Below are 20,637 nucleotides of genomic sequence, written 5' to 3' on the forward strand. Positions count from 1 at the left end.
TATTTGCATGCTGTTCAAGGGGAGGGCCCAAGCTTGGAATATTAGGCCGAACCGAAAATAGGAGGCGGCCTCCTTAACTGGGATAGATATACCAGCAGAGAGTGAGGCGATATATAGAGACCTCTTTGCGCTGATTGGTTGGATTACAGGACCATGCTCCTCCCAAACTCAGTTAAATAAACTTCATTTGTTGAATATTACTGGTTCTGGTTTGTGCATTTTAATTCAAAAATTCCTACAAAGTAATTCATGTTGTCCCCCCAAAAACATATCACATCCATAACACATGTAATTCCCTTATCTAAAGTAGAAAACATAAATATAGACGGATACATTTCTGAAGCATGTACACTATCATCAAGGGTTTTAGGAAAATGCATATTGTTCAATATATTGAGAATTACATTTTCTGAGAAATGTCACATACATTACACTGCAACTGCTCAATATTTTAACAGAATATTCTTTACATTATGTAGGATGATTTTATGTGGTAAATCACAGAAATGAATTAAGCTGTGTTTTCAACAGGGTTAAAATTCAACAGAAATTGCAAAAAGTGTCCTCTCGCTTACAGTACTCAATCACTGAGTCACAGCCCTTATGAATCAAAGCACATGACTTATCTTGTCATCTTTGACTTCACTTCTCTAATTCTTTGAGATACTTCTCAATTAACTGCACTACTGAAAATCTCATCCAAGTATGCAATGATGTGTTAAAAAAACAAAAACCGGTTTAGTCAAACTTTTTATTTGTTCAAGTCAAAAAAAAAAACAAACAAAACATAGATACAGAGAATGAAGTAATCAGATCGATTTCTATACAGTGGCAATTTCTTAATTTAAATTCTCCTCTCCCCATAAACCCCTACCCAGTTTTTAGTCAAGCTCAAGAAAACCCTGTCTCACCATTATGCCCTCATTCATGCACACTCGCACTAACATACATACTGGGAGCCCAGGTACAGAGTATTTACTAGACTTGATTTAAAGATCCATGAAACTGAAGGCAAACAAAGGCATTAGAGACACGGCCAAAACGGCTCTCTCCAATGCAAACTAAGGCCTTAAAACTAAAGCAGAAATATGAAAGCGCATCAGTCTTTTTAGTTTAAACAAAACACCTGCAACCATCCCCTCGGAGCAGAGGTTAACGGAGCTCGCTCTGTTTCTTTAACAATATAAAGTTATCAAAACGCCACTTTGGACTCCTGGTTCACACATCAGATCGGTCTCTGTCTCCCTCTACTGTTTAATCAAATAACAAAATAGCGATTTAAAACTAGAAACAAATTGATTCTTTATGTGATGGATTAAGTTCAACAAGTGACCAAAGCCTAAATGACCAATTATGAACTGCATATTTAAAACGAAACAAATTTTGACGCTGCCCTAGGGGCAACTACGAAGCCAGCACATGAAACAGTAAAAATGCTTTTCTCAGTAAGTAATTCACACAAAAGAATAGCAATTATACTTAAATAACTTGAAGAGTGATTTCAAATCAGGAAAAAATATACACATGCCCTAATTTAAGGGTTGAAGGACTCCGAACCTAAAAAGTTTAACATGTTTTCAGGCTACGCAAAGCAGTAAGAGTCTTCCTTCCTTTCAACCCCACATTTAAGAAAAAGTAAAATCAAATTCACACTCCTCTGTATACACAAAGGTACAAGACTGCTGGTTACACATTTCTTCTTTTTTGCAGTTACTGAAATGGAAAATTACTGGGAAGATGCTGGTGAAGGATAAGGCTTGCATCTTTTGGGGATGGAGAGATTTGGGGACAATCGAGTGGAAAGATAACACCTCAAATCGTGCATTCTTTCCTGCTCTCCAAGGGGTAAATTACTACACAACACTTTTACCCATATCACGGGCCGGCATACATTACAGACTACAGTATTACAAGACATTTTTAATTTGTACGAGTTAACACAATTTAAAACGCTACGGTCTCCTTAGAAGTAGCATTTTTTCGCAAGTTAACCCATTTGACAAAAATTAACATTAACATTTAAACAGCTGTCAGTTCTGACCTCCATTCGTGGGGAAAAACAAAACTGGCAACAAGCGCTTATTTACATAGACAAAAGAAAGATAGGTTTCTGTAAAATACGAAAGGTCAGTTTTCGCCTTTCTATTTAAGCTATAAAGATTTTTCAAGGTTTCATTCTGAAACTTTTTAGATCGATACAATCCACGGTTTTCTGTTTGAAGGCTTTTGGCAATACTTCAAGATCTTTGATTTCCTATACATCCAACACTGACTTTTAAAGAAAAGAAGGAGATAGAAATGAATGGATGGAAAGGAGGAATAAGAAGAATCTTTCGCTCCAAAAACAGCATATTTCCACTCATTTTGAGTTACTGCTCGGTAATCTCCCTCCAACAACCAAAACGATTTTTATGAAGGCAGCCTTGTTGGGCTTATAGTTCAAACCTGTGACAATATGGATGCAACCACTGAAAATAAGCCTGTTTAGTGAGGCTATTTAAGAACAGTCCAAGTCCAAAAGGAGAAAACAACAACAACAAAAAACTTCACATGTAGGAGCCCATGTTTCTCAGCCGTCCCTGTAGGTCACCACCACACCAGCTGAGTGGCTTTCCTTCAGTCTTTTTCACAGGGTCAGAGTGCCAATCAGGTAAGTGGGATAAATCCTGGCGGCACCAACCATCTTTAGTTATTTTCCTCATCGCTGTCATCAGGACTGATGGCTGGGCTGTAAGTTGGAGAGGTGGGGCTATATCCAGGAGACGTGGGGCTGTAGGTGGAGCCCTTGGGGCTAGTTGGAGAGTAGGTAGGAGACGTCGGTGAGTATTTTGGAGAAGTTGGAGAGTAGGTCGGAGACGTGGGGGAATATTTGGGGCTGGTTGGGGTGTAGGTGGGAGACGTTGGTGAGTAAGTCGGAGAGGTGGGACTGTACTTGGGTGTAGTTGGAGAGTAGGTCGGAGAGGTGGGGCTGTATTTTGGTGAAGTGGGAGAGTACTTCGGCGAAGTGGGTGAGTATTTGGGGGACGTTGGGGTGTATTCCGGGGAGCTTGGACTGTAGGAAGGAGAGGTGGGAGTGTATTTTGGAGACGTAGGGGAATATGACGGAGAGCTCGGGCTGTAAGACGGTGAACTTGGGGTGTAGGTGGGAGACTGCGGGGTGTAGCGTGGACTAGAGGGAGAGTAGGATGGTGAAGTGGGGGAGTATGAAGGAGACGTGGGGGAGTAGTTGGGACTGGTCGGGGTGTAATTGGGAGAGGTGGGAGAGTAGGAGGGTGAGGTGGGGCTGTACGATGGAGAAGTTGGGGAGTAACTGGGCGAGGTGGGCGTGTAGTTAGGTGAAGTAGGGCTGTAGCTTGGAGATGTTGGAGAGTAGGATGGAGAGGTTGGGGAGTAGCTGGGAGAGGTAGGAGAGTAGGACGGAGAGGTTGGGGAATAAGACGGAGAGGTTGGAGAATAGGATGGGGATGTGGGACTGTAGCTGGGGGATGTTGGGCTGTAGCTTGGTGAAGTTGGGCTGTAACTGGGTGATGTGGGCGAGTACGATGGTGAGGTTGGAGAGTACGATGGCGAAGTCGGGGAGTAAGAGGGTGACGTTGGAGAGTAGCTCGGAGATGTGGGCGAATAAGACGGAGACGTGGGGGAGTAGGAGGGTGATGTGGGCGAATAGGACGGAGATGTGGGGCTGTAGTTCGGGCTGGTCGGAGAGTAAGATGGAGAAGTCGGAGAGTATGATGGTGAAGTTGGGGAGTAGCCGGGACTCTGCGGGGTGTAACCACCCGGAGAACGAGGCTCGTAGGCAGGAGAAGTTGGAGAGTAATTGGGAGACAAGGCTCCTGAAAGGGGTGAAGGAAAACATTGATTACTAACATGTTTACAAATGCAACTACACAAGCATTATCCAATTGAGTATCAACTGAGTAACCTGGTGAGGGGATGTAAGGGCTGGCTGGTCCAGGTGATCCTGGAGAACCAGGAGTGGGTGACCAGGCAGGAGAGTAGCCAGGTGAGAAACCACTGGCATCAGATGCAGCACTGGGAGAGAATCCTGCTGCCCCAGGTGTCATTCCACTTCCTGTTTAGGAAAGGAATAAGTACATTTAATAAACACTCAAAAAGGGGACTGTCAGATGAAAGGTAAGTCAAAAACGCTGGAATGTAACAGCAAAATCTCTCACTTACCAACACTGGGTGACCAAGCACCATATGCAGGAGTGGCTCCGGTGTTCCAAGGAGTCATGGCTGGGGACATGCCACTCATTGGGCTTGGGGCGGAGCCAAAGAACATACCCGTGGCTAAGACGAAGAAAGCGAAGGTTGTTAAAGGTTTACATTTGAGTAGCAAATAGGTTAACAAAAAATCTAAAGCTCTTGCTTCACTTACGTCCTGCAACACTGATGCCAGGGATATTGGTAGGGATCTCCATACCATACTTGCACTTCTCAGCATCCAACAACAGGTCAAAGCATCCAGTGCCTGCAGGAGCAAGCTGTCCCAACATGATGTTCTCAGACACTCCTTTCATTGGGTCACTTTCACCATGAGATGACGCTTCCATCAACACATCGACCTGCAATTGAAAGTGTAAGATTATGTATAAAAACAAGCTGAAATTAACTGGAGGTTACATGCAAATGGTTATGCAAATCCTTTTAAAAACAGTTTAGCCAAATCATATTTGCAGAGAGTAACAAGCCATCATAATGTTCTCACCGTCTCTTCAAAGGAGCACTTCATGAGTGGTCCAGTATCCTGTCTGTTGATGCCATGACGTGTTATGGCCATAAGATGCCCTCTACAGGTCATTGTGTCGCACAGCAAGGCCAGATGGCGGTAGTTTACATAGGAACCATCAAAAGAGATGACATGGTACAACTCTCTCTCCAGAGCCTTTCGCACTGCCTCAATACCAAGGACCTGCAATAAACATAGCAGAAATCATAAAAAAAATGTCCTAGAAAGGCAAAATGATAAAGACTACATTCATAAATATGGTGCCTGGTAAATTCTTACAGTGAAAATCTCCACAATGTCATTAGAGGTGGTCCTGACAGGGTCCACGTCCTTCTCACTGAGGACTCTCATGAGGCTCACGCCATCGGTTTCCAGAATCCACTCCTGCAGGGCTTTAAACTCACCATCTTCTGTGATGATGATTTTCTTTTTGTTGTCTGTCTGTGGAAGATGCATGTACACCTACAGGGACACAAAAACGGTCAATAAAAACCATGCAGTGTAAAATACATCTTTTGAGCTTAGCTGCATTACTGCTTGTATACCAAAGCAGGCAAAGTACCTTGCTGATCTGCTCAATGCCTTGCAGAGTCATGTCCGTCAGCATGTTGGATTCAATGCAACGGAGGAAGACATCATCATCCATCTTATCGACTACCTCCTCATCCTGGACACAAGATTAGACATTTAACACTGGGTTTACAGAATAACGCCACCACAAACAAAACCATCTTTGGCGTTTAGTTCAACCATTCATGCATCCAAACTTAATTTTCATCTAGAATTCCTAAAAACAACTTTCAAAGAATAAAAGTGGTGCAACATGATTGTCAAACACCGCAAAAGATATGCATGCATTAAATGAATCCAAGTATTAAGACGACAACCTCTTGAAACTTGTTCTCGTCACTATTCATGATGCGGATTCGCAGCACCAGCTTCTCAGCATTGTCATCATTGAAGATGCAGTTAAGGTCATCACCAAAACCTAGAAGACATACAGGGATTTAGTATTTGGTTGTGCATTGTTGACTTCAAATAGATCAAGCTTCTTCCTTATGCTCACCAGCATTGATCTTCTCAGCAATCTGCTCCATGGTCAGCTTACGGTCAGTCATGTGTTTGCGGTCAAGTTCAATACGCAACAGCCAGGGTGAAATACGGGTCACGTCAAAGTCGGGCATCTCGTAGTACACGTTCACCCACTCTTGATCCTCAGACACAACGGTGTTCTGTGGATTGGGGTCGTAATAAATGGCCGTGTTGGCTGTGACCTTACGAAGGGTGGTGTGCTCCAAGCGACACAGGATATCTTTGGCCCTCTCTGCATCACGGGCCGCTTGACCCAGAAGAAACACTGTCAGGGAGGGGGTCTTGGGTCGCTTGGAGATGTTGATCAACTCTTTGAGACGAGGCACACCGAGGGTGACGTTTTTGGCGGACACACCGGCGTAGTGGAATGTGTTCAGGGTCATCTGAGTGGCAGGCTCTCCTAGAGACTGAGCAGCCAGGGCACCAACCATCTCTCCAGGATGAGCCTAATGGGGAAAAGGTTTCATGAATTGTAGGACTAATTTAATATGAATTAAAGAGCAAATTCCATAACAAGGAAATTTCCTCATTTAGCTATACTCCAACTTACGATGGATTGGTTAAATTTGGTCTCGATTTCTCCCAGGAGCCAATCGAAAGCCTCTGTGCTAAGGCGGAACTCCTCAGTCATTCGTCTGGAGCAAAGGGTGGAACGCAGGTGGATATTGAAGAGTAAAGTGGCGTTCTCCTGTGCCTGCCTGCTTAACAGGTCATCACCATTCACAATAACAAGCTTCTTACTCAACTCCTGAACTCCTACAAATAGGGAAAAGGAAACAGCATTAGGCTACAAGGAAACCGTTCTAATCACAATATCCTATGATCATGGTGGCACCACCTACTTTTTTTAATCAAGTATGCTTGTATTAAACCATGGGTCTCCAACCCAGTTTCCTGCCTACTGTCCTGCAGATTTCACCTCCTACCCTAATCAAACACACTTGAACCTGCTAATCAAGTCGTTCAGGGCTACCTAAAAATTAGATGCAGGTGTGTTGGAACCAAAAATATACAGGAACAGACCCATGTATTAAACAATGCACCTAGTAGGTGTGCAAACTTTAATTTAAAAACAGGTGTTATTCTGAAAACTCAAAGATTTTTTAAAGCAGCCTAATAAGAAATTCCCTCATTTGAGGCAAAGAAAAGATGTAACTGGTCTTTTTAATCAGCTTGCACTCATCTGCCTCAAGACAGTGAAAGCTAAAGGGATCAGTCCTTCAGCAGGTTTTATTTAGATAGCACAAGTAGGAGTCTTTATTTAGCTAGGAGACTCGCTCGATCGCTGACAGCCTTAAGCGTATAAACAGCAAATCCTAACAAGGCAAGTGTTAAGATTTGCCTCAGAGAAAGGCATTTCGGTAATTCTTGTATGGCATTGATCAGGTGTCTTCATGAAAAATCCAAAAGGTGACTAGTGTCGAAAAATGCACCTCTAATTTGTTCACGTCACCCACCTTCCACAACTCGTACTGGGTTTAGATCAGTCGGTGTTCGAGGATTGATCCGGAAAATCTTCTGTGCATTCCAAATCATTCGAGCCAAATTGCACGGCAGTACCACCTACAGGAAACGTAGTATTTTAGATTAAGAGAGGGTCGGTATGTCATGGTTAGTGTTTTTGATGGCAATCTTAACCACAGGGCATAATGGTACTTTTGTAGAGTCTGACCTTGCTGTCTCCTGTGGGGAAAATTGCCCTCAGGATCTCTCGGTCTTCCCTCATCTTCTCAAACTCCCTCTCTAGTGAACTCTGGACGTGAGCATTGGTCATCACATCTTTCACCACCTCCTCCAGCAGAGTGCGGCGGAGAGCTCGCTCATTGGTGTATTCAAACTTGAACCTGTATGATTAAATAGAGAAATAATTTAATAATGTTACTGTACATAATTTTACACATGCTTATTTGTTGGCTTATACAGTTTGTTAGCAATTTGTGTTTGGCACAACACAAAACGTAGAAGCATCTAAGGTCTACACATACAGTTTTTTCCCTCCTTTGTAAAAATAAAATCTCTGCGTTCACACGAACATGCAAAAAACGGGTATAAGGCGCTGTCAAGAGCTTGCCAAACCAACAGATGGCAATATATCCTTAACCATAAAGTAACGTTGGCCAATCAGAATTCATTTCAGAATCTTGCATCTGCACTAACAACGAGGTTGCAAGCCAAAACCTCCAGTTTCACCGGCTACACGAAAACACTGCAATTGGAGTTTCTGAAATTCTTCACCCTAGTAGAAGTTTTTTCATAAAAGTTTGGTTTCAGCAACCTGATACTGCGTTTGCATGTGGCAAAAAAACCTACGGTTTTGAAAATACCCATGTACGTGCGGACAGGGCCTAAATGCAGACTCACTTCTTCTCAAAGGCTTTGTTGGATGGTTTAAGAGTAGCCATATTCTGAAACTCCACAGCCTCTCCTGCCAGCCCGTCCTCTCCATATCGGAGTTGGACAACCTGGTTAATGGAGTTTCTGACTGTAGCATCATACTTGACCATGACAGACTCCATAGACTTGATCAGACGACGCTGAATGTAACCTGAGGTAATAAGAGGAATTGAACATTTAAAAAAAAAATGCCAACGCTTATAAACATTAATCAGTTCGCATGACGCATCTAAATGAAAGACCAGAATCAGGCATTGCAGATTGCGTTTAAGTTTAGCCCCCATTAGTTCATTCTGGGGTTATTACCGGTCTCAGCAGTTTTGACAGCTGTGTCGATCAAACCCTCTCTTCCTCCCATGGCGTGAAAGAAGAACTCAGTTGGTGTCAGACCGGCCAAATAGGAGTTTTCCACAAAGCCTCTACTCTCTGGACCGTAGTCGTCTTTAATGAAGTGAGGCAAAGTGCGGTGCTTGAAACCAAAAGGGATTCGCTTACCCTCAACGTTCTGCTGCCCTACCACAGCAATAACCTGGAGGAATGAAGAACAACAAATATAACGCATTTCCTCAACATCAAATGTGTAAGGTTAACCAGTTACATCAAAGACTTTTCCTCACCTGTGAAATGTTAATTTTAGAGCCTTTTGAACCAGCCACCACCATAGATTTGAAGTTGTTGTACTCAGACAGTGATTTCTGGGCAGAGGATCCAGTCTTGTCACGAGCATCGTTCAGAATACGGTTGACCTGGTTCTCAAAGGTCTGTCTCAGTGTGTTACCTGGGGTGGGCTCCAACTCATTATTGTGGGCTTTCTCAATGACCTATGAGGAAGTGAAAACATGAATTGTGGAAGCTTGAAAACAGAAGACTTGCAAAAGTCCCTAATATTCAACATCACATGATCTCACCTCTATCACATCTTGTTTGGCTTTCTTAATTGTGTTTTGAATGTCCTGATATGTCGCCTTATCGGCAATGGAATCTCCAATACCAATAGAGTGACCTGAAGCGTAAAAAGTGTCAATAGGTGCAAGAAAATATATTGAAGCAACTTTTACATTTTTATTTGTTTTTACCCTCAATAAGAAGCCAGTTGTTGACAACAGTCTGGATGTTGGAATAGAAGAGTCGTGTGATGTCGTGGCCCATCTCAAGGTATGAGATATGGACCAGTGAGCCCGCAGAAGTTCCGAGAGATTTCTTACACAGGATCCCCATGATCAGCTCCCCATTCTCCACAATTACCTGCAAAATGCATCATGATTAGAAAACAAGATTTGCGTAAAGATAAATGTATTTAAAAAAAGTTGCCGGTGTTGCTGCTGCACCTTGGTGTCTCCAGGGGAAATGTGTTTATAAGGACCGCTATCCTCTTCATCAGGATGAGTGCTGTGTGTGCGGATGACGTTAATGTGCCCTGGGATGATCAAGCTGAAGATCTGTTTGCCTGTCCAGAGTGGCCGAGGCTTCAGGATGGCAGGCTGTGGCATTTTACCATCCCATGTGGAAAGAAACATCAGGAGGTTCATCACCTCACCCTGAAACGGAGCAAAAAACAGGAGTGTTTCATGAATAATTGGCATTATTCTTATCCACATGTGCCCATTACTTTGTATGCCCAAGACAAAAGTTTGACATCATTTTCAAATTCCTGACATCCCCCAAAAACCGCTTTACATTAAATTTGGCAAAAGCATTTATCTTAAATACATTAAATGTAAAACTTAAATGCACTGTAAGTATACATCGAACCTTTAAATCAACATTTAACGAATTGGAATTGTCTGAGATATTTGAATAAAACCGGGTTAATATTCAGGCTGACTGGAACAGTTTTTGACAGCCATCTTAATATCAAAGTGTCCCGACCTTAACAGCACACGATCAACAATACAAAGATTTCGCAACAATGCATCACTAGCTTGTAAACGTACCCTTTCTAAGAACACATCTCTTTTTGTGAACTTGCGCACTGCTGTGAGTGTGTCCTGTACAATGCCCATGACAGGCCTGTTGGACTGTGGTGTGACAATCATACGAGGCACCATAGCCAGCTCCTGGATCTCAGCGCGGGTCTCCAGAGACTGTGGCAAGTGCAAGTTCATCTCATCACCGTCAAAGTCAGCATTGTATGGGGTGGTTACACTAAATGTACAGAAAGGATTTTTAATACAGTATAGTCAAAAAACATTATTTCAGATCTTGCATTAAACACCATGTCCTACGTTTTAGAAAGATTTTACATACCTAAGGTTAAGTCGAAATGTAGACCAAGGCAAAATTCGCACTCTGTGGCCCATCATAGACATTTTGTGCAGCGTTGGCTGTCTGTTGAACACAATAATGTCTCCGTCACACATGTGCCGTTCGACCTGGAAAAAAAACACATTGATTTTCAACACTGTGGTCACCATGTTATGTGGAAACGGACATTTTTACATTCATCTTTTCCTAACGAACTAACTTTGTATCCTATCTGAAGGTGAAGGTCACTTGGTTTTGGGTGGAATCGCAGGTCAATTCTGTCCCCGTTATCACGGATGATATATTTGGCTCCAGGGTACTGACTGTTACCTCTCCTCACAAGCTCTTGAAGTCTGCAAGTTTAAGAAAAAGAGGTATGTTTATTCATACAAAAAAGGATGATATTAAAGCAATTAAGGGTACTTTTCAAGGTTACATTTCTTCCAGTGTTAGACTTACAATCCCTAAATAACTTTAAGATGTCTGTGGTGTAACATCATGCAAAAAATTGAGTGCACTGTTATGGAAATCACCTAGAATTAAAGGCTAGAGAGATAAGAAAGTAACTTCATACAAATGTTACCTGTCAATGTTAAAGGGTGTGACAATCTCAGGGAAGGTCATGTTTGCAGCAATGGAACGAGGAACTCCCACTTGGTCGATCTGCAGGTTGGGGTCAGGCGTGATGACAGTTCGGGCAGAAAAGTCTACACGCTTGCCCATCAGATTACCTCTGACACGTCCTTCCTTCCCCTTAAGCCTTTGCTTGATGGATTTTAGCGGGCGGCCAGACTTTTGCATTGCCTAAATCAAAAAGCACAGAGTCTTAACTGGGGTGGGACTTAAGCATATGAAATGTCACTGTCTACTAGAGGATTAATATCCTATCTACTAATGAACATGTATATGCAGAACTTACTCTGGGTAGACCTGGAAGTTCATTGTCCACCATGGTGGCCACATGAAACTGAAGCAGCTTGACATCCTCTGCTATAACGTGAGCTGCGGCACCACTCTGCTCATTTCGCCTTAGCTGGTTATTGATCTTTACAATGTCAGCCAACTTATGCGTCAAGTCATCCTATGAGACAAAGGGTGCATAATGCAACCACAATTACTACAAACCTTTGCAACACAGACTTATTTCCATCAAGTTTAATAAAATACCAACCTGATTTCTAGCAGAGCCTTGCATGACCACAGCCGGCCTCACGGATAAAGGGGGCACAGGCAAAACTGTGACAATCATCCACTCTGGGCGGGCATATTTGGGCTCCATTCCCAGGATTACGTCCTCTTCGTCGGAAATGCGTTTGAAGATCTCATGCACGCGTTCAGGGCTGAGAAGAATCTTCTTCTCTTGAGAGTCTTCATTGACGTGCTTCCACTCAGCATACAGCTCCAGTCCAGAGCGACGGATCCGTGGCTGGTACCTGCCACAACCTCCGTGACCCTTGAGATGTGAAAATTCAGTCAGTTTGGTAAATAAACAGGATAAACTTCTAATGCAAAGGTGAGCATGCAAGACAATGTCAGGTTATAGATCTCACCTTTTCTTTGGTGATGTCTTCTTCAGTCTCCTGCTGCTCCACACCAAACTTGTTGTCCATCTCCTCTCCACCCTCACAGATGTTTTTCCCTTTACAGAGGTCATAGACGTGGGTCAGGCGCTTTCGTGGCTGCCCCTTCGACTTAGTCAGAATGTCTTTGATTTTTGGATTGTTCTGGGAAAAAAAAAAAAGTAAAAAAATGGTTTTAAAAAAAGCTCTGCATAAACTGAGAATTGAATTTTACAAAATGACAAAGAAATAAAAATGGTTACTGAGAACACAACATACCGCATCCACAAGCAGCTTAGAACAGAAGAAGCAGACGCAGCGGAGGACCTTCATGATTTTTGTGATGAAGCCAACATGAAAGACTGGCTTGGCCAGCTCAATGTGACCAAAATGACCAGGGCATTCAGTCATGTTACCTAAATGACAAGAAATAAGTGTTACTTTTTTTAAAATTAATATACAAAAATATTTGTATGCATGTGAACTTACCTGCACATGTTTGGCATCTGCCTGATCTCTCAATGACCCCTTGTCTTGGGTCCATGAGTCCACCCAGTTTAGGGCGTCCTCCCTCTGTAGTCTCTGGGTATTTAATACCCCCTTCAGTAACGGACATCCGTTTCTGGAAATAACAGCACTAAAGTGAGAAACACTTTATACAAATACACAGAGACATCAAAAGCAACATTGAATTGACAAAAATCTTCAGCATAAAACTTAAACCATTTGTTTGACTACATGAACACCTCTAAAGGATATCTAATGGATGCTCAAAAACTCTTTAAATTACAAGAACATAAATATAAACACATTTTCTTAAACTTCTCCCTATTACACAAAATAAATGTTTGTTAATAAAAACTAAAGCCCAGTTATTTTTTATTAAACATTAACGTTACATCTTAAACACGTTTGTCTCACGTTTATTGCAAATTTCCTTTAGCACATAAAACTGGATTTGAAAAACTGTAAATGTGAATGTGTACATGTATTTGACCCCTTAAAAATAATAACCAAAGCATGCATATAAAAATTCAAAAATTTATTGTCATCAAGGGAAACATAGGGAACAATGTGGAAACTTGGGATTAACTTTGAGTATTACCATGTAGCTCCAGAACAGTCAAAGCTAAACGGACAATAAAAAAATCATCATTAAACTATATAACGTATTATAATTATAAAAAACTAAAGCAATGTGATTGTTTACTATTAAAGTATGACTCTTGTATAGTGTTTGATCTACTTTCTAACACATGCTCGTACTACAAGCGTTGGCTAGCCGGCTAGCTATGCTAGCTAAACACAGGCTCACACAAGACTGTTTATGATATTCTTCGTATTTAATAGGATTTTAACACAATGAGTACTGAGTAACACAGTAATACTCAAAGAATGAAGAGAATACTCCCTCCCAAGAGCGAAACCTACAAGTTCATCAGGGCTGAGGACGCCGAATTGCACTCTCTTGATGAGGCGCAATGGGCATGCGCTGTCGCTGGAAGGCGGTCCGTGCATCCTGTCTATTCAAAGAGACGCGTCCTCCCCCGGCACGCCGCTTTGTAAGAAGGAACACCTCTGAAACGCCACCAAGACTCTCCTGGCACACAATGGTGACCGGAACGTGTCCGATGGCGGTTTCCCAGTGACAACCGTGTCTTGCTACTCAATGTGCTTTTTAAATTTGTGTTCATATACTAACTACTGTAGCTACCGGCAAGCCCCTTCCCTTCCCCTGATCTACACTCCGGTGCGCTCTAAGCGCATCTGAGAGAAAACCGCTCTCACACGTCTTTATATAGACTGGATGCTTTGCTACAGGTTTACACAGTCTACATGGCAGGGGCTGAACAGTCACAGGGCGGGTTATGGATCGGCATTTCTGAGCTTTTACTGGCGGAGAGACTGCAGCTCATGAATCATTTAGTGAATATCAATCGGAACCAATGAGGCCTTGCGCTGATGAGTCCCGCCAATCACATGCAGCTGATGGCGGGACATAACGTATGTAGAGATTTAATAGGTCCGTATAAACCAAGGGAGGATCTTTCAGTGCTTTCTGTATTAATATTAATTAAGTTTCAACTTTCTGAAACGTTATTTGTCAAATTTGTTGTTAATATTCATAAGCAGTGAGAAATCGTCCAATTGCAACAAATGTTTAAAACGGTCTTACCGCCCGCCTTCTTTACGAGCATTGCCGATTTTACCCGACTGGTATTTTTTTCACCATCTGAACAAAAATAAAAAAAACCCGTGCTGTTTCGTCCGTCTCGCTCTGGATCAGCGAAGAGTGTTGGAAAAGAAGCTCGTGCGCAAGGCCTACATCTTACGTTGGGGATTAACACGTGTATTTTTTGCTTGAAATATAATTTTTTAGATCATTCAAATTATCAGATTGCTTTTATTTTGTACGTTTGTTAAAATCGCTCGAAGTAATAATTGGGATTTTCCCTGATTTATTGGTGTTGTACGGGAAAAAGCGAGAATCCACGAGGTTGAGTTAAAGCAAAGGCTGGACGACACGCGCTTTTTTCGGTATGCTCATTTGGAAAGTCCGCTGAAAGCCTATTGCTTTGCAAAATCTATTTAAAAGAGAAAAACATTACAGAAATAGTGTCGTTGTAAACACTTTGTGTTTTTTTTAAGCGATTGTGAAAAGTTTGTAACTGTAGGTTTATTATGAAATAAGAAACAGAATTGTACGTTTTAGGCCAATTAGAAAGACGCTAGCTTGTACGTCTTTTTATGATCGTTTATAAAAATTATAGCAAGTCTACGATTTATTTTTAGTTTACATAGTCTAATAACTTTAATCATACTTATTGTAAAACCTACACGAAAAAACGAGTATAGTAACGTAATATGTTACTTGGCGACCGTGGCGAGTTTATGCTAGTTTGGTAGCCTCCGTCCTTTGTGGAATGGGAACGTTAAACAACATCCCGTGTAAAACGTTAGCCTCTTTTAGGTCTGTTTTCTTAAAAATATCGGTTAGTTTATATCAGATATAATAAATACATTAAGCTAAAGAACCAAAGTTGCTTTGTTTTGTAGACACTGGGTAATTCTTTCTTAAATAATCGTTTACACAAATTGGTTTAATGTAAGAATAAGGTTTTAAAATTGTTCCTTGCGTGTTCAAATATTTAATACTTAATTTTATCCGTTAACTTACATGTTTATAGAGATTAAGCATCAGGCGGTTATTCTGATGAACATTAATTTGTCACTTTTGTTTCATACTTTCATTAAACTTGTTTTTTTTATCTTTTTATTGATCGTAGTTGTCGTTGTTTAACCGAGCATGTGTTTTATCACGTCCATGTTAGCCCGTTAGCATCGAGGTTAAGTGGTTGTGTATGTAACTAGATATTTGATTAAATGAAGATTAGTTGACTTTAAGATTTGTCATGAAACGAATCTAACAAACACGCCATTTGTTTAATACACGAGTAGTTTTACAGTTTAAGAAAAAGATGCTTATAATTGTCATCTTAACAAAGCTAATCGGATAATGGAAGAACTTGCCTTCCACGTCGTGTATCAAATCGACTCATTTCATCCCGTACTGTAGTATTTAAAATGTATCAAGGGATATAAAATATATCACCGGTTTTCGTTGGATGGTTTTATTTGGGTGTTAAAGTAACGTTAGGCTAGAATGTGTTGGTTTAAGCTGTACTGTGAAAAACGTTATAATACTTGAGCGGGAATATCAAGTGTTCTATTAAAACGTACATATTTAAGTAAATGTCAAAGTAACGTCAGATTCCCAACGTGCTTAGATACGATACATTATATTATACGTTTGTTTAAATAATAATCTCGTATATGGCGGGTACAGTAAGATGAACAAACATGGAGTCGCTGTGTACTTGGGCGGGTTTATAGGGCAGAAAGGGAAGCGGAGTTGCGTAACTTCAGACTAAAGTGAAGCTTAAGCTAACATTCACTGTTTTTACAAAACGAAAGCTAAACTCTCGTCTCTTCCACAGTTTTCAAGCAGTTACACGTGGAAGGGAATAAGATGCTTTCGAAATGAATCGTTATGCATGAAAACAAGTGTTAACTAGACTTGACAATCCACATAAAAGTACGGATCGTATGGTCGTCAACTAGCCTGTGCAACATGGAGTCTGGTGTGCTTTGGCATGCTGTTTTTTCATTCCTTGCGTGTAAAATGTTTCCTTGTTTGACACATTAGGCAAGATAATGATGATCATAATATTGTTGACTGTCACAAAAGTTATCAATTTCTAGAACTGTGGCACTCTTTATACGGCCATCGTGTAAAAAACTTTGGAATAGGAAATTGTACTAGAATAGGACACACCTGGCAAGGTTTCGCTTTGAGACATTTGACTATTTAAATGAACTTGGAAACAAGTTGTAATCTGCGTTTATCTCAGTTGTCAAAGACGCGGGCTATTGTTGTTTACAATAATTACGTCACACAACTTGTTGCGAAGGGTTTGTAAGTTAATAGTTTTGTATTTGATCACTTGTTATCACGTTTATATGTGTCTTAATAAAAAATATTAATCAAAATCAGTTTTATTGTTATTCAAGACCGAATTCTTATCAAAATCATGTACCTTCATGAGGTGAACATAAGTACACATTGCCTAATGTTATTTGTTTACCTGAGTGATGATGGTTACACGGGTGTCCTTGTATCCCAAACAGGCAGCCCCACCTAGTGGCAAATAAAGGAACTTTAGTTACAGAGTTACCTCACTAGGTAACCAAGTTTATTGTTTGTAGCTCTTTTTTTAATGGAATGTTAAATGTACATACAAAAACAGGCATGCGATAGAAAACAGACAAACTACAACTGTGAAAGGCAGACACATTGCACCATAAACAGTTACAGTTCAAATATGAAAGTGCAAAAAAATTAAAGGAATTAAATAAATATAAATAATGAAGAAACCATTTTTAATTAAACAGAAGGGAAAATAAATAAATAAATAATAGTAAAAATAAATAAATAATACTTTTTATAAAATGTTGATAATACAAGGGTTTACAAATAATTATTGGTTACAAAGATCTTTGAAAAAATTACATTAGATTTTTCATTTGAAAGGGTATGTAGAGAGTTTGCAAACATTTCAAGTATATTGTTTGTAGCTCGACTGGTACAACATTGTGCTAGCAACGCAAAAGTCATCGGTTTGATCCCACACACAAAAAATATATGTTGGATAGCACTGTAGGTTGGTGGGTGTACAAGCGTCTACCAAATGCCTTAATGTAAGTTCAGCATTTATCCTTTGAACATAAACCACATAGTATTTAATATCTAGTAAATTACAAAACAATAGTAATGACAATGTATACAAAACGCTGAATACTGTACATACTATCAAATTTAAGGCTCTGCTCATGGCCTTTAAAACCACCACTGGGTCAGCACCCCCTTACCTTCGCTTGCTTAGAGCCTTATGTACCCTCTCGATCACTGCGCTCTGCCACTGAGCGACGGCTTGTGGTACCATCTCAAAAAGGGAAGAAAACACTAACGCGTACCTTCTCAGGAACTGTTCCACAACTATGGAATGATCTGCCGGTCGTGACACGATCCGCTGACACATCTGTCTTTAAGACTCTGCTAAAAACCCATCTCTTCTGCCATTACCTCGCTTCCTAATTACAGATTTACTATCTTTCTTTAGTTACCCTTCTCCTTATCTCTTTCTCTTTTTACCTTCCTCTTTTTCTATATATATAAAAAATTACTAACATACCCTTTGCTATGTATATTGTGTTGGACTTGATGAGACTATTTCCAGTGCACTTATGTATTGCTGTTCTTGTGTTGCCATAATCGCTTTTATTGTTTACCTCACTTGTAAGTCGCTTTGGACAAAAGCGTCTGCTAAATGACAAAATGTATAAATGTAAATGTACTATCCCACATAGACTAATAATCAAAATACAGAATAGCTGTTTCCAACCCTTTTAAAAATATCATATATTTAAATGATAGAAAATTATAGATTTTTCTTTTATGCCAAAAATCTTTAGGATATTATGTAAATCATGTTCCATGAAGATTTTTTGTAAAGTTCCTACAGTAAATATATAAATATATAAAAACTTTTATTCTGTAAGTGGATGCTATGGACTTTTTCCTCAATATTTTGATTTTTTGCACCCTTAAATTTCAGATTTTCAAATAGCATTCTATCTTGGCCAAATATTGTCCTATCCTAACAAACCATACATCAATTGAAAGCTTATTTGTTTGACTTTTAGATGAAATATAAATCTCAATTTGAAACAAATTGACCCATATGACTGGTTTTGTGGTCCATGGTCACATATTACATACATTTAACTATTTTGTGTGCCAAACAAGTTGTCCATAATATTTTATGTCCTATATCATAAACCACTTTTAACAACACACTTGCTGTAATCTGATTAAGTTGTAAACCTTTTCCTTGATGTTCTCTAGATGTAGATTGTAGGATACAGATCAAAAAAGAGACTTGACCACTAGATGGAACTAAGCACACAACTGACTGAGGTCTCTGGATCTTTCTCTTCAAAGCGGAAGCCACAATCATGCAGAAAATGACGGTGCTTTGATCACAGGCTCCTAAGGAAACCTTGCGGTTCCAGTTAAGTAATCACAAGGCTCCACATGTACCCATACAAAATTAACACGCCCACCAAGAAAATCATGTTTCGAGATGGAAATGAATGCTAAAGAAAGTTAGACCCACCATGCAGAAATGTTTGTAAATCTATATTTTGATAATTTTCTCATTATGTATAACAGTGTCAATTAAAACATAATCTCTGATCATGACTTGAACACTGATTATCCCAAACTTGGATTACTGAAATCGCATCATTTTTTTTCAAACACCCTTCAAAAAAAACCTGTATTTACAAGAATTTGCCACTCCTTTAAATGTTGTCAAGTGTCTGCCCGGCCTTCAAATGATTTCTTGCACCTTTCTCCCATTTTTTAAAGCTTGCTTTGATCCAGCTGCCATTCTTTCTTTTTTTCTTTCTTTCTTCCTCTTCCTATTCCTCACACTCATGTAGTATCTCTCAGTCCGCCACTCTGGGTGATTTTTCGGGAGGGATTTATTCATCAGGTTTGATTGCACAGAATTTATGATAAAGTAATGTATTTAATAAAATGTTATAAAACTGCGCTCCCCCCAGTTTGAAAGCCACTGGATTATAGGAAGGGAAGGCCAAGGTTGCCTATGATGCTTTGAAAAGTGTGGTACACTGTCAGAAATAAAGGTACAAAACTGTACTTATTCTGTCACTGGGGCTGTACCCTTTCAAAAAGTACAGCTTTGCACCTAAGGATATTATTTTAGTACCTCAGAGGTACATACTGGGACCAAAGAGAGCTTATTTGTAGCTGAAAAATACATATTAGTATCTCAAAGGTACATATGGGTACTTAATGTTTACATATCTGTACCTAATGGTCCATACAATTACCTTTTTAAAGGGTGGTGACCCACTGACAGCCAGGGTACATATTTTGACTTTTTTCTAACAATGTAGGTCCTAAAGGTACGGTAATCTACCCAAAATTGTATTCTGTTTTGTATTCCTGTAAAGGTACCAAACAGGAACTTAGGGTACAGCCCCAGTGACAGAAAAGGTACAGTTTTGTACCTTTATTTCTGACATTGCATATAGATCCGCCATTCGGCAACCATACACCTATCCTTACTATTGAAACAAGCAAAACATCCATCCTACTTATCTGCTTATAACTGAGGCACTCTGAAAAGCAGACATACACAACATTCACACCAGTATCCCTCTCCCCAAATTGCCTGCATCAGCGCATGCAGACATACACAAAAACATATTCTTCTCAGTTTATTTCGGTGTCAGGATCTTGCCCAACTAGATCAATATTTCTGTTACTTTCTCTTTCCTGGTACCTGGTAGGAAGAAGCAAATACATTTGATTTAGCCATTGTTTCCATGCTTGTGGAAAAGGAACACCCCATGCTCCAAATGAGACACCCCCTCCCTCCCAAATGATTTTCCATATATGAACTTTCTGTCTCAATCTGTGTCTATTATATTATTCAACCTTTTTTTGTAATTTAACCTCTTATGGACATTTGAAAGTATTGTTATCCACAATAAATTGTAGTTGCATTGTTTCAAACACAACAATGATATTGGTGTGTAGATGCTTAAATGGTCTTTGATATATTGTTATGTCCTTGAATAGAAGCGTGTGCAATTTGGCCTTTTATCAAAAAGAGTTAAAGAGAAGATCAAAGCCACTAAATCTTATAAGCACAGTGGTAATATTCTACAGATTTATCACACAGATTTATTTTATGTGAATACTTCCCAGCAAGCAAAAACCAGGACGTTGAAATGACGGCTAACAATAGACCCAATATAGACCGGCTATGAGTAACCCACTTCTACCCTAAATAGCCTTGAATTTGGTTACATGCCATTTTTAACTTGAAGATGTATGATATTCCAACATGTAGCAAAGTCAACAGGTGTTCAAGGTGGTTGCTTTCATTTGTTTTAAACTTATACGTATCGTCTATTCTTGGGCTATGGTAGACGTCTATTAGATTTTCACTGACAGCCCAA

General features: G+C 40.1%; 1 protein-coding gene across 1 annotated transcript; it reads right to left on the bottom strand.

Annotated features, from left to right (window-relative positions):
• Positions 1–737: 737 nt before the first annotated feature.
• polr2a (RNA polymerase II subunit A) lies at positions 738–13,799 on the bottom strand. Its single transcript, XM_065242367.2, has 28 exons — positions 13,453–13,799; positions 12,511–12,643; positions 12,301–12,437; positions 12,013–12,186; positions 11,634–11,915; positions 11,382–11,543; positions 11,046–11,266; positions 10,683–10,815; positions 10,466–10,590; positions 10,153–10,363; positions 9,547–9,756; positions 9,295–9,463; positions 9,127–9,221; positions 8,836–9,039; positions 8,525–8,747; positions 8,186–8,369; positions 7,497–7,668; positions 7,282–7,387; positions 6,375–6,580; positions 5,799–6,270; positions 5,620–5,720; positions 5,295–5,399; positions 5,012–5,194; positions 4,712–4,915; positions 4,382–4,568; positions 4,180–4,293; positions 3,923–4,072; positions 738–3,833 (listed from the first exon to the last, which is right to left on the bottom strand). The coding sequence occupies exons 1-28, from the start codon at positions 13,537–13,539 to the stop codon at positions 2,686–2,688; spliced, it is 5,898 nt and encodes a 1,965-aa protein (XP_065098439.1). The 5' UTR covers positions 13,540–13,799; the 3' UTR covers positions 738–2,685.
• Between the last annotated feature and the right edge of the window lie 6,838 nt (positions 13,800–20,637).

Source organism: Paramisgurnus dabryanus, chromosome 1 (assembly GCF_030506205.2).
Source record: "Paramisgurnus dabryanus chromosome 1, PD_genome_1.1, whole genome shotgun sequence".
Lineage (NCBI taxonomy): Eukaryota > Metazoa > Chordata > Actinopteri > Cypriniformes > Cobitidae > Paramisgurnus > Paramisgurnus dabryanus.

Bases quoted from the DNA above. Each gene is read 5' to 3' on its own strand.
- polr2a (XM_065242367.2), bottom strand. From the start codon at position 13,539: ATGCACGGACCGCCTTCCAGCGACAGCGCATGCCCATTGCGCCTCATC. The intron at 11,267-11,381 runs GTAAGTTCTGCA...TTTTTGATTTAG, and splicing joins AACTTCCAGGTCTACCCAGA to GCAATGCAAAAGTCTGGCCG. The intron at 10,591-10,682 runs GTTAGTTCGTTA...TTTTTTTTCCAG, and splicing joins ACCTTCAGATAGGATACAAA to GTCGAACGGCACATGTGTGA.